The 13,924-nt window shown below is 32.7% G+C and overlaps 1 protein-coding gene across 3 annotated transcripts; it reads right to left on the bottom strand.

The window, feature by feature from the left end:
- Window positions 1-990: 990 nt before the first annotated feature.
- On the bottom strand, window positions 991-7,882 carry LOC142636201 (putative lipase YDL109C). Of its 3 annotated transcripts, none has more exons than XM_075810330.1 (11): window positions 7,341-7,882; window positions 6,517-6,667; window positions 5,295-5,362; window positions 4,735-4,805; window positions 4,358-4,624; window positions 3,112-3,275; window positions 2,970-3,025; window positions 2,810-2,862; window positions 1,586-1,757; window positions 1,384-1,481; window positions 991-1,294 (listed from the first exon to the last, which is right to left on the bottom strand). In XM_075810330.1, the coding sequence occupies exons 1-11, from the start codon at window positions 7,540-7,542 to the stop codon at window positions 1,190-1,192; spliced, it is 1,407 nt and encodes a 468-aa protein (XP_075666445.1). In that variant the 5' UTR covers window positions 7,543-7,882; the 3' UTR covers window positions 991-1,189. The 3 variants fall into 3 exon arrangements, with proteins under 3 accessions (XP_075666445.1, XP_075666447.1, XP_075666446.1); XM_075810332.1 differs by having other exon boundaries at window positions 6,517-6,681; window positions 7,341-7,471; XM_075810331.1 differs by lacking the exon at window positions 991-1,294 and having other exon boundaries at window positions 1,384-1,493; window positions 7,341-7,875.
- Between the last annotated feature and the right edge of the window lie 6,042 nt (window positions 7,883-13,924).

Genomic DNA, 13,924 nt, shown 5'->3' with positions numbered 1-13,924 from the left:
TAAATTGTGAGCCCAAGTGAGAACCAACCCATCAACCTCACTTTTGGCGCGCACATCTTAAGTTATGATTAATTTTATAGCTAAATTTTGTCCTTAAATTTTATCACATTATCAATTTTTGATTGTATACCAAAACAATGTGTCAAAATAATTCATAATATCAAACCCAATTTCAACATAATAAATCAGTGTTAACCATATCAAGGGTGAAAATGTTTGCCATGTCCCATGAATATGACATAAATTTTTTCAAGTTAATATTTAGTGTAATGGGTCAATTTTATGTTGACGAGCTTAACTTGCATTCAACTTGGAATAACTCAATTCGTCATCAGTGATTTTTGGCTTCAATGGAATCTGAGTGCCACATATGAGAGAGCCAACTGTCAAGATTGTGACTGTTCACGATTGATGGTGATTCGATTCTTAATGTTCCTCACTTGACGTTGTTGGGTCGGACTCGAATTTCAGTTTGAGCCCCGGACTGACTTGACCCGGCCTCAGGCCTAATAATGATAATTTTTGCAGGGTTGAGGGCGTCCTCATTTTCAACCATATTTTTATTCTAAATAGTAAAGAGAATTTAGAAAAAAGAAATACAAGTGCGAAAAAGTTAAAAAGGTTTCTGATGAAAGCCGCATGCTTGTTCATATCATATGATATCATGATTAAAGCAAACTCCCAAAATCAGACCTTCCGATATTTCAGTTAAATGCATACATATTTATTTTATTTTATTTTAAATAAACCCATCTTAGGGGAAGATTAAAAAAATAAAATAAAAGAAAAATTCCCGCATTATTGCCCAAAACCAATGTAGTCAGCAATAGGGCTAAACATTTTTTTAAAAAAAGAAGCTTGGAAACCTGTAAAATTTTACTCCCATGAGACCATGACTCTCTTGATTACACTTCTGTCATTAAGTTGTTTTCTTTGTTAAGTGCTTTGGTAAGTCAGCAACAGTGTGCTTGCGCACCCCATTTCATGTATGCAAGAAACTAGTTTGAAATATATGCGAGGAACCAATGTGGTTTCACTGTGAGAAACATGTACCAATGACCAATGGAAGTACTAATGCTTGAATCATGTGACTGTTCCACAAGTATCAACTATAATGCACTTAAGAGAGATAGAGAGAAGGGGGAGGGGTTATGATGCACTTATTATATTGCTATATACACTTTAATTGCTACAGGCTGGCAGCAATGACTGAGGAAGATTCTTGTTGTTTTAGGCTGTCTGCAACATGAGCAACCACTCCAGCACCAGCATTGTGTAGCCACTCATTTTTCACCTAAATCCAGAGCAACTATCAGATAAAAAACTAAAAACTGAGGAGCAATCATTGCCAAATGAAAAAGTTGGGTGGGGTGGAGTCAGTACATGAATGTTGTTATGGGCAAAGAAGGGCCAGAATGCAGAATGAAAGCTGACATCGACCTTTTTCCATCCTAATTGCTGTAATCCGCTTATCATTTCCTCTGTTTAACAAACTAAAACTATCGTTATTTATTGTCATGTAACACAGTAAGAATCTCTTTAAATAATTGTCACATTATCAGTTTCTATGGCCAATTGATGTTACCTTCCACAATTTCATGATATTCGGCTGTGTTTTGCATGCTTGGTGCGTTTTGTGCTGCTTCCTTTGCTTTGGCTGCTGCCGGAGGAAATTGGGGGCCATCGGAGGGAACTGGGGGACAATACTCAACATCTACAACATGCTTGTAACCATCCAAAGATCTTCGAGGGGGATTCTAATTAAGTAAAAAAACATCAGGATGATGCATGAATGTAAGGGCAGACTCTCGACTTAAAGTTTATATTTCAACAATTAGCTTGAGAACATTCTTGCAATTAACAATTTTAAGTTGCTTGTTACCAACAAAAACTATAAGATCTAAACTATAAAGGGCTTAAACAGTATAAAACCTTACCATATTAGCAAGAAAAAAATTGATATGATATTATTAGCTCTATAAAAAGATCAAGAATTACAGGATCAAAAGAATATTAGCGTCCAGAAAAGATGCCATTTTTTTTATTAAAAAAAGAAAGATCTTTGCATATATTTGCACCACAAATCTCAAAATGCAACTCCCAACAATCAAACAAGATTCCAAAGAACAATGAATTGTTTGCCTATGGACAAGTGCTTTGCCACTGTTGCCTGAGACATATTTTTGTTCTGTATGTCTAACAGCTGGATTTGGTTCAAGCGATAAGCTGCATTTCTTACCATTAATGTAGTTCAAACTAGCTTATATATTTCAAAATCAAGAAATTGCTACTATAACGCTGCTACAACAAAAATTGCTTGAATGGGTTGCTAAAGTGAAGTTTCCAATATGATACAGTCTCTTTAAATTTGCATTCTTTTTTATACCATCAAGACATCAACTCCATTAATTATATACCTGGTTGTTCATACGCATTTCTTACCATAAAAGCATTGTTCAAATGGTTTTTAATTTCTCATGTTGTGTTCCCATCTATTGAAATCCTATTAGAATTAGCCAAAACATTTTTAAAATTCCGGTGTTCCTCTAATAGCAAACTGATTGACAATTGCTCAAGGAATAAAATTATTTAGGGGAAAGAAATAGAGATCATAATGAGCCAATAATTGATGAGAGAATAATATATAAAACACTATGAAAGTAATAAAAAGGACACACACACACACACATATCCTTTTTAATTTCTCTATCTCTGTCCTTAATAGAATGCTCAGTCTTGAATAATAGATCAATCAGCACTTAAAACATCAGCACATTATGTAGTTCAAGAAGAAAAATTACAAACTCACCTTAGAAAGTTCTGACTCCCTCCTTATCGAAGATGTGCGCCAACCAACCATATCTATGTGATGTTAAAGATATTGATATAATGATGATAGCATAAATAAGAAGAAAGTTTACACAGCCAGCTCATTTAGCTAAGAAAGGAATAAGAATGCAGTGGGATACGATCATAAGATACATTAGCATATAGGATGCGACTCCTGAAAGTGCCAAGGGCTGATCTGTAAATTGAAACAGATTAGAACCATTAGATTACTGGAAGAGAAGTAAATATCTTTAGCATCTATAAATTCCTTTTACAACTTACATAAATTTTCCATCTTCACAATCAGAGGCCATTCTTAATAGAAGAGGTGGTTTCTCGGGTTTACCATCAGTGAGGAACAGCTGACTACCGGTTTGGCCAACAATTATAGGAGCTAGTGGTAGAGCCAATTTCTCTAATATTGGAAGTCCAAAGAGGAATGGGAGCTGAAGAAGAACAGAAAAAGATTACTTAAAAAAACAAAACAAGAAAGGGAAATGAACTGTGTGGTTTCAGGAGACACAAGTCCCGATACTAGTACTAGCAATCATTAACTCTTTAGTAATTAATTTGTTGTTTCTATGAAATTCTAGAATCATCAACATAAGGGATAACAGGATCTCATATGACCATTAAGCACTTAAATTTTAAAAAGAAAGAACTTCCGTTTCTATCTTTTTGGTTTCTTGCTAATGAATCTAGTAGACTACCGGTCTGAAGGGAGTCTTTATTAGTAATATATGAATTCTTTAACAGTTTAAAATTATTATTATCATTATCATTTTCATATTAAACTCACAACCTCATCATAATGCTATGTTTCTACCTTATTCTTATCAATAGACTTATGTATTTTATTATATGTGTGTGTGTGTGTGTGTGTGTGTGTGAATTTCAATTTTAGCAGCATTATAAGTGATATTTTTTTTAGGCGCATTATAAGTGTTATTGATCATACCATTTGCCAATAAGTCATAACTCAAATGCAAACTCCTTCCCCCATGAGAAAGGAGTGAACCATAAGGTCATGGATTCAAGACCTGGAGTGTGTGTGGAACTCACCAAATCCTCAAAAAAAGATACTACATTGGGATTAATATTAATAATGAAAAAAAAGGGGTCAAGCAAACAAGCATATAAACAACTCAAGCATTTTGACTTTATGGAACTCTTGAATGTCAGGGAATAAAATCTTAAGCTTCTATAATTGAAACATTTTTATCCTTCTACAAGTTTATACTCCTATACTTTTCTAGTACAAACCAGACAACTGAGATATAATTTTAAAAAATTACTAAAATTTTAACAATTCAGCTAACAGAAATGAAACTTAACTTTTTCTTCTCCATTCACACACTTCACACAAAACCCAGTAGTGCAATAAAATGAGCATATACATGTAAGAATAACGTAAAATTTGAACACAACATGAAAAACAGAAGGTGGAATAGAAGAGCTCAGATTGGCATCAATAGAGGGTGATCATGATGTAAAATGAACGCAATAAGCTATACCCTCAAAGACAAACCTGCTTTCTTCCTCTCACCCCAAGATGTGGAGTTGCCAAGGTAATAAAATTGATTGGCTCCAATCCAGCAATCCTACCTCGTCTTGAAGAGCATTCTGCTTGTGAAATTTCCACATTAGAACTGCTGGGATCATCAGGTTTGCCACTACTTGAGCCATGTGGTGTATAAAGAACAGAAATAGCATATCTTGCAAACAAACCACCAAGAGAATGGGCCAAAAATGAGATCCTTTTCAGGCTCTCTGTCTTTTGCACAACTTGCATAACCTATTTATAACAACTAAATTAAGTCATTTCCAAACAAAGCCATAGGCTATATTAAACATAAATGGATCTATAATTTTTAAAAAAGTTTTTGCAAAGATTTGAAGGCTCACTTCATCTGCTAGTCGCTTTCCAGCTCCATCAATCCCAGAAAAGGTTTTGGTAAAGGTGTTAGATGAACTCGCTGCACACAAAAAAAACAAAGCTAACACTGGGCTTCTGAAGGGAAAATCTTGTGCAAAAGTCCTAACATCTTAGTGTGAGATTTCATGTCACAATGCAAACACATTTGTGCCATTGTTCATGAAGAACAAAGTTTAAGAATATGAAAATTTCCAAACCAAGACCAACTCTGACCTGGTTCTTTCCGGTCATTTGTTCCTATTAACACCCTAAAAATACAATTACTTCCTTTGAGTGGTGTGATTATCATTCTTCTTTTATGGCATCCAACTTCTCTAAGTTAGTTGCTCCTATCTTATCACATACCGAGGATAGACCAAGCTTTGCTTAATTGTTCTAAATTTAGGTTATATATGTCACATGTCATATAATGGTTGAACCTTTTAGTTCGACTCAATTCAACTAATGAAAAGGAGCTCTCCCAAAAAACGGATTTATGAATTGAGTTGAGTTACATTAAAAACAGGAAAGAGAGATTGAGTGAACATACCATAAATTAAAAAGTTTCTTCCAAGACGCTTCTTTAACTCTGCTTCTACATACAACCAGTCACTTGGGCTGCACTACTCAGAAAATCAGTCAACTTGATACACTTTAGAGATAAAAGCCCAAAAGAAACATAACTGCGAAGTAATTGGCAGGAAAACATAACTATGAAAGACCCTACCTTCATACTCATTTGATCTATCAGCTAAGTGTGAGAATCATTTCTTAATAGAAATAGTTTAAGTAAGAAAATCAAAGAAACAATAGCTTATAAGAACATCCAACAGTGCACAAGAGAAGAAAAAATAAGGAAATTTTGAAACTTATATCAAGTTGTACAGAAGCTCACTATCCACTTTCAAAGGACTTTTTTACTTCTTACAAATAAAATTTACATCTTTCATTAAAATCGCTTCCAATTAACATCTAATCAAGCTACCAAATTCTACCAAACTGGACTAACAATGTATCAGCAGATCAAAATATGCATATTCTTAAGTTTAACGAGGCAGAACACATGTAACAAGATTAATAGCAATAATACTTTTTTAGATGAGTATGGATTAAGCCAGCAAAAGTAATTAGTGCACCAGCAAGTACAGAGGCTTCCAAAGTAGGAGAGGCTAAAATAATGAAATCTGACCTATGCCACTAGTCCTACGATCATACTTTATCTAAGCAATGAATCAAACACAAGCATTGAGTCAAAAGCGAGCTACTCAGGCAAACACTTAAATAGACCCACTTTGTAAAAAACCCACCCCATCCCCCCTTCTTTCTCTTTTTCTGCTTGTATATCTTTGCTAACGGGAATCATTGATGCAACATTCAATTCATTCCTTTAAAATTATTTTTGGGGGCTTCCCATGCATACTATAAACACTGCAATTATAAATCACAACAAAGTAGTTAATGGAGGAAAAGGGATTCAGATTCTTGAACTTATAGAAACTAAAATATCAACTAGCAGTGAGAAAATCGATTAAAAAAAAAAGAATATGCTGAAGGAAATTCAGAGAAGGAAAATTTTAATGAATGCTAGTGTGCATAATTTAGAATGAAGTTTAAAAATATGGAGCTCTTTCTTCAACCGAACAACAACCATACCACATACAAATAGCACATGTTATCCATTTATTACATTCTTTCTATCCTTTAGCTCTCACTTCCTCAATCTCTACCCTAGGTATGTGCTATTTTGAGCATAGTCTTTGTCCAACATATACCTAGCCATGATGCCATGAACTAGGACAAGAAGATGATCGGGTTCATTTTTCCCATTCGCAATGTGCTTGGTTGATGCAACATTTCCCCACTGGGTGGTGGTACCCATTGCTTGAGCTTTAAGGCCTTGATGTCTCCAACTATTACTTGTGCCTGCACGAGTTTATCTAGCATCCTCAACCAAAATGAAAATCTGAGCAGACTCACTCAAGGTATGATGATATATAACGGATACAAGAGTTGACTTGATATTAATAATCAAGATTGAAGAAAGCATCCATTACATTTACAGAAGGAATAAATGCCGAAATGTTGATCAGATTCTTCTCTTGGCACCAAATTATAGTACCAACTCATTATAATTCTATAGCATTATAATTCTATAATTATAACTCATTGGAGCATTGGTCTGCAGGCCAAGGACAATTTAGACACACTATATATGCAGTACTCTTTCTTCGCCACTGTCGTCTATGTTTTTCATTCGTTGGTGATACTAAATTAAAATTAGTGATTGTTTATGGCAATAGGGTCCAAACTAACATATACTACTCACTTATAAAATAAAATGAAAAAACAAGTACTTGTCAGCTACAAGCTAATGTTTTTGAATCTGGAATATGAAAGTTCATATGTTGCCAGATTAATTAACTTAAAAAAAAATTAAAATTTCAAAACACTTAATTACAAACAAATTGAATATATACTATTCATATTATCAAAATTCAGATACATACAAAATAGGAACAAAATTCAAAAAACCCACTTGCAGAAATACGAAATAGAAACAAAGAAATGAATGAAAGGGAAAAAAAAAAGTAGTTACCGGAAGAGAAGCTCAATCCATGACCATGATTGAAGGACGAAGACGAAGAAGAAGAAGAAGAAGAAGAGGAGGAGGAAGAGGAGGAGGAATAGGATGAGGAAGAAGAAGTCGTTGAGGATGGGGTGTAGTAGTTACTGCGGTTACAACTACTAAATCTTGGTGAATAAGCACAGCGCGCGTGAATCAGAGGCGCGGAAGCCATTTTGCTAAGTGTAACTACACTTGCTATATATAGAAAGCTCAAAGGAGGGGGGGGCAGAGGGAAAAAAAGTACACCAAAAGAAAAAGAAAAAAAGGGGGAACCCAATTTCCTTGAGAATCCTAATTCCTCGATTGAATCAAGGTGAAGTCAGCATCGATGCCATAACGATCCACAAAGACGGAAAAGTCCCATGCTGATGCCGTGCGGGGAATCATTTTTCCTTTAATTCGTTCATTTGCACGGTTAGGCAATGAGAGAGAGATGATGAGGTAAGATTTGGACTTGGACCCTATATTTTCGTTCACGCCATGGCCTAAGCCTATGGGTGGGTTCAGGGTTCAGACAAATATGTCCATTTTTTTTAAAGATGTAGAGGGCAAAAGAGAAAAATTTTGTGATTGGGAACTAGGAGACAAAAAGGAAAATGTTTATCCAGGAAATTTCTTCTCCAACCCCGTTTACTTCAAATCACATATACAAACAGAAATGTTGCTTATTCAAAATAATACACCAAGAATGATATTATGAGACGCGTAATTAACTCTTTGATTAAAAAAAAAAAAAAAAGATTCTTTGTCATGTTATAGTAATATAGAACATTCATATGCAAATTTTCTATCTATTTTAATATAAAAATCTATATTTTATAGTACATTTCATTAAAATATAATTTTTTAATTATTGTTCTCCCTTTACACGCAATAACTACTATTTACTCTTTTTTATTTTTAAGGATATGTAAAGAAATACTAACTAAAAATTAAATATAAATTAAATAGTGTCAATGTAATTTATATAATTATTGTAACAATTATATAATTTTACACAACTATACATGATATGTTGATGAATTTAAACTTAATTAACTAAATCATGATACATTTTATCTATTATAAAAATATTAATGGAAGTGATGTTAGAATGAATAACTTTATGTAGGCAAAAACTGTTGAAAGTTAAAAGTCTAACGTATCCGTTGGGTCACCAACCAACGGGTTTAGGTTATTGGGGGATGAAGGACGAGGTGTTTTGGTAATTTACTAACAATAGGGTGTCCAATGACTTTTCATAACAAAAAAAAATGGGGATTTCGTGCCTTGATGGTCTCGCAAAGTATGTGTGGCTGCCACTGTAGTCGACAGTCGTGATGTCGTCGTTATACGGCAGGCTAAATTATTGGCTCATCGTTATCTTGTGTGCACCTCATTTATGTTAACTTTTATTCTTTGGGATGGATCACTATAATTAATTAAAGTTTACTTTTATGGTTATTGTTTCTTAGAATAAAACTAGCCTTAGTGCATGCATAAAGCCAGGGGTTCAAGACTTTTCTATTTTTTTTGGGATAAAAATTAATAATTTACTTTTATTATAATTTGGGGTTACTATATTTATTAAAGATAAAGTTAAGGTACAAAATTAGTAATAATCTAAAATTATAACATTTCTCAATATCTTTTTATTAGAGGTGAATTTTAACAAATTCATCATTGGATTACATTTTCTTTTTATACCCTTCATACTTGCAAAATTTCTAGGAAATTAAAAATCAATAGTTATATCATCAATAAATTATTTAAATTGTAAATTTTTGTAATTTAAAATTATGCATAAAATATAATGTAGGGACACAATTTGCACCTAAGCCTAAAACAGGAAGAGAATAGGCCTAAAAAGCCCAATGCAATGAATTTGTAGAGAGTAAGTTTGAAATCTAGATTCTAATAAGTTTGTCTATCAATTGCAATGGACCAAGATGACCAAAAAAATAAAGATGAAACAATTTTATACAAGGAAAATCGTCCTCGGACTCAATTCGAGAAGGCTAGTTCTTCTGTACATCTCACTTAAAGATAGATTACAAATATTGTTCTGTGGTCTACAATGTTTGTGATTGAAAAATATAGTAGTCTCAAATTATAATTGATTCAAATTATTAACATTCACCAAAAAAATAGAAAAGCCTCTGAGCACGTGCGTGAACGCGTGCTTAGAGGTTAAAAAGTGGATAAAGCAGTTTGAAAACCAACTGGAGATTGGTTCTATTTTGTAGGTATTTTTTTAGTAGGAATTAAAGATGTATTTTTACCAAATTTTGTCCATACTTAAACGTAGGCTGTAGGGGTATTTGGGAACAAAAAAATGTTCAATTCAAATAAAGGAACCCCTTAAATAGTAGTATAAATAGAAACTTTCCATGGTTGTTTGAAGGTTGGTTTTTGGCCTTCGGCCCCGCCTAATTTGCTTTCAAAAGTGTACGAATTTGGTGGCCCATTTATTTGTTGGAGCGAAAGGAAAGGAAAAGAAGAAGAAGAAAGAGTTGGTCCATGATTTTCACTTCGTGAATGAAAAGAATTGGGACTAGAAAAGAAGAATTTTCTAATGTGTATCAATTAAGAAAGTAAAGTCTAAAGAGTCTTGACATAGATTGTTTTCTTTCCTTCCTTTTTCTTTTTTTTTTCTTTTTTTTTTGGGTACCAAAAAATGTGTAGGAGGAAGGGTGGCAATATTACGTGCTTAAGGCAACACAAAGAGAGTTGGACATCAATGTGCTCACTATTCTTGACTCTTGACACAACTTGTTTTCTTTTATTCGGAGATTTGGGTTTCAAATCAAAGGCCGAGCCACATTGCCTTGGAACAAAATTTTACATATAATTTTTGTTTGACCACCCTAAAAGAAACCCAATAACAAAACAATTCAATGCCAATCTTTATCTTGGTTTTTTTAAACAACAACAAAAATTACTAATTTGTAGATCTTAAATATTAGAAAAGAAAATTAAGTGAATAGTAAAGTGTAAATTCTAAAAGACAATTAAATGTGAGGTAGTGGAAGTGGTGTGTGGGACAATGGGAGTGAAGAAAATTTTTGTTTTTTGTTTTTAATGATTGTATTGTGTTGATACTTGATACTCATTTTTGACAAAAGGCCAACAAAAGAAAAAAAACCCAATAGTGAAAGAAGATGAAGGAGGAAAAGAATGAAAGAAACACGATAGAAGCAAATGGGCCATTGGAGCCCGAGGAAAGAGATAAAATCCCAATGGGCCAACATGACATAAAGTGATAGCCAATAGGCCCATTAGCACAACAAGAAGTAAAAGTAAAGCAAATGGGCCATGAGAACCTAAGAGAAGAGGTAAAAGTCTAATGAGCTAATATAGCAGGTATTGACATATTGTTGTATTGAATTGTTAATAAAGTAATGTTAAAGACACAACACAATTTTTTTTTTTAATGACTTACATAGATCAATAAGTTATCAAAGTTGATTTAAGTTGTTAAATAAAATAATTGAAAAGAGTAAAGACAAAACTAATTAATAATAAATCAAAGTATTCTAAGAAATAATAATTAAAGTTTACTTAACAACAATAATTAATCTTAACAACAATGATTAATAACTTTACTATAGCAATGATTAATAACTTAATTATAGTAAGAGACAATATATGATTTTTAAGATTTAATCTTAGCAACAATAATTAATATCATCATTCTAGTAAGAAACAATATACCCAATAAACTTAAGATTTATCTTTTATTCTCTTGCTAGTACTGAAGATAAATTTTTGACAAGGAAATCATGTGTACCACAAGATTCATCTACTACCTAAGATTCATCTTTTAAGAGAACTCGTGTTAACTTGAAAAATCTTCTATTGAATCATGAGTTACGAGAAAATATCTCATCTTATAATCCTAATGATCAAAATGAAATTAAAAAAAATATTATTTACAAAAAAGTCCTTATCAACCTCTTCAACCACAAATTTGAATGAACCCCTAAAAACTATTCACGAAACTAAAAATAGGCCATACTATGGACAATATTTAAGAGAACTTGTGATGACTTGAAAAATCTTCTATTCAATCATGAGTTACGAGAAAAGGTCTCATCTTATTATCCTAGCTAGTTATCAAGATGAAGTAAGAAAATATTATTTAAAAGCTCATTGTCAACCTCTTCCATACGAATTTGAATGACCCCTAAAAAATATTATTAGAGCTGCCACTGTTTCAAATACCCTCCATACTATGGACACTATTTATTTTACTAGCATACAAGCACTTAATGTCAATTCTACCACGCCAACTACTCAACCACATGTTTCTTAAAAAGAAGAATAAAACCCTACTCACATCAATGACAATAATTGGATTTTTAATAATTGTTTTAATTTTTTTTTTTTAAAAACCCTTCTTCCACTTCTTATATGGTGTTGAAAACAAATTTTTTTTTATAATTCGATAATTGTTTAAAAATTAATAATAAAAATAACTTTTTTGATATTGATTCTAAAAAAAAAAAAGAAGTAATGTTGATTATCCAAAAAAAAGTATAATATAATATTTTTTTTTGATAATTTGATAATAATGGAGGATTTGAACCCTAAATGTCATAAAAATACTAAGAAGTGTCACCTAGTTAAACTACAAGGCTTTTGACAAGTATAACATAATATTGAAAATATAAAATAAATATATATAAAAAAATGCCTTTAGTCATAGATTAATATCCTAAACTCTAAATATCAAACCCAAAATGACAAGTGTGCCATATTTGGATATCTTTCTCTCTTTGAACATTTCAACCATGTAATTTTTGTGCATAAAAAATTTCTAAAATAATTTTTCTAACTTATTTAAAGTTAAATATCTAAAAATATTAAATACGAAAATTGTGGCAGCGCATTGGATTGATGCATATAATGGGACTAGAGTCTCTCCATGAGACTTTATAGCTTCCTTTATTGGCAGGAATAGGCCAACATTATTGTAAAGTAGTCTCCAACAATCTATTTGATTATAAGCACCCAAATATATAAAGTCCAACAATCACTAAGACACTAACTTTATAAATTTTCTAAAATAAAAACCCATTATTAACTCTATGAGATAAACTTTAAAAATGGCCATCGATCTACATCTTCCTTTATTCTTATCTTCACCAAATGGTGTATCAATCCCCATCATCTTTTTGATCACTGACGGTTGGATGGGCTTATAACAAAGCTAAAAAAAATTACATTATTTAGGTTATGGGAAAAGATCTCGTTTTTAAAAATGACTCTCCGAATTCGACTTTAAGTCTAATGGCCAGTTGGCCACTCTATTTTTGGTTGCTTGTCATAGACTTCCCCTAGGGCTAGCAATATGTCCAAGAAAACCAATTGATGCATAATGCTGAAACCAGTGATCACACGGTTGTATAAGGTTGCACACGAGTGAGCCTGGAGTACTTAATTGTTGGAGGAGATAAACACATTGGGGAGACCAATCGAGTAGTTAATAAAATATATAGAGACACATTTGATCTAAAAGACATTTAAGCCCAATGAATATGAGCTTAACTATGTTACATTAACCGCTTATTCTTTTCATAATTATTCAATGCAGGAATGGAGCCAGGACTTGGAGTTAGGGGCCTGGCTTTTTTGTGTGCGGCTACTCCGACCTCTAACTCTATTGTTACTTTGCCGCTTAAGAGTTTTATGTGTGTGTGTGTGTGTGTGTGTGTGTGTGTGTGAGACATTGATGCTGCTACTAGTAAGGACAAAATAATTTTATTTTAAATTTTTTTTAAGAGTCGGGTTGTTTGTTTTGAATAAAATTGGTTGATTAGACTTAATTTGTTTTAGATTTACTATTAGTAATTTTTTTTTGTGCTAATTTTTTGGGATTATATATTTTGTTTTAGATCTTAGATCTATAGATTTTTTTATGGTCTTTACAAGGAGGAATGCTAGAGCTACAGATGTTTTTACAAATTGTTGATGTAGTGAGTAGTTATTGGTAAGTAAAAAAGTAGTGTAAGTGGTGGGCCAAGTACAAATCAATATGAATTTGCTACTTCAACAGTTTGTAAAAATGTTGTAAAAAAATTTGTTGCAAAAACATTACTTTTAAAAGAATTAATGATATTATTAAAGGGAAGTAAAGTGTAACTATATAGAACAAAATTGCTAAAATTAGTACCAAGTATATACTAATATTTTTTAGGGGTGGGGGGCGGGGGGCATAGTCTCCCCACGTCAAAGCATGCCTTCATCCTTGATTCAATGTGAGACTTTACTCACACGTGTATACCTAACAATCTCCCTTTTGCGTATGAGTCTTTGCTTCTTTGTCGGCTTCAAGACCTCTCTGTGGTCCATGGACAAGTCCCGCTTGCTCCCTTTTACCTTATGAGCTTTTTTCATTCCTTTTTCAACATGTCATCCATGGGCCTCTCATACATCATTCATGAGAACCATGTCTTAACCCTGCACACTAATTCATGGGAACCCTGCACATCCATGTCCATAGGAGCCTCGCACTTCAATGTTTATTTAGCATTATTAGCAATACTCCTTTATTGAGTCTTTTTTCAAGATCA

This window comes from Castanea sativa, chromosome 5 (assembly GCF_040712315.1).
Source record: "Castanea sativa cultivar Marrone di Chiusa Pesio chromosome 5, ASM4071231v1".
In the NCBI taxonomy this organism is placed as follows: Eukaryota; Viridiplantae; Streptophyta; class Magnoliopsida; order Fagales; family Fagaceae; genus Castanea; species Castanea sativa.
Note: the sequence above shows the minus strand (reverse complement) of the source record. Positions and strands in the feature narration are given on the sequence as shown.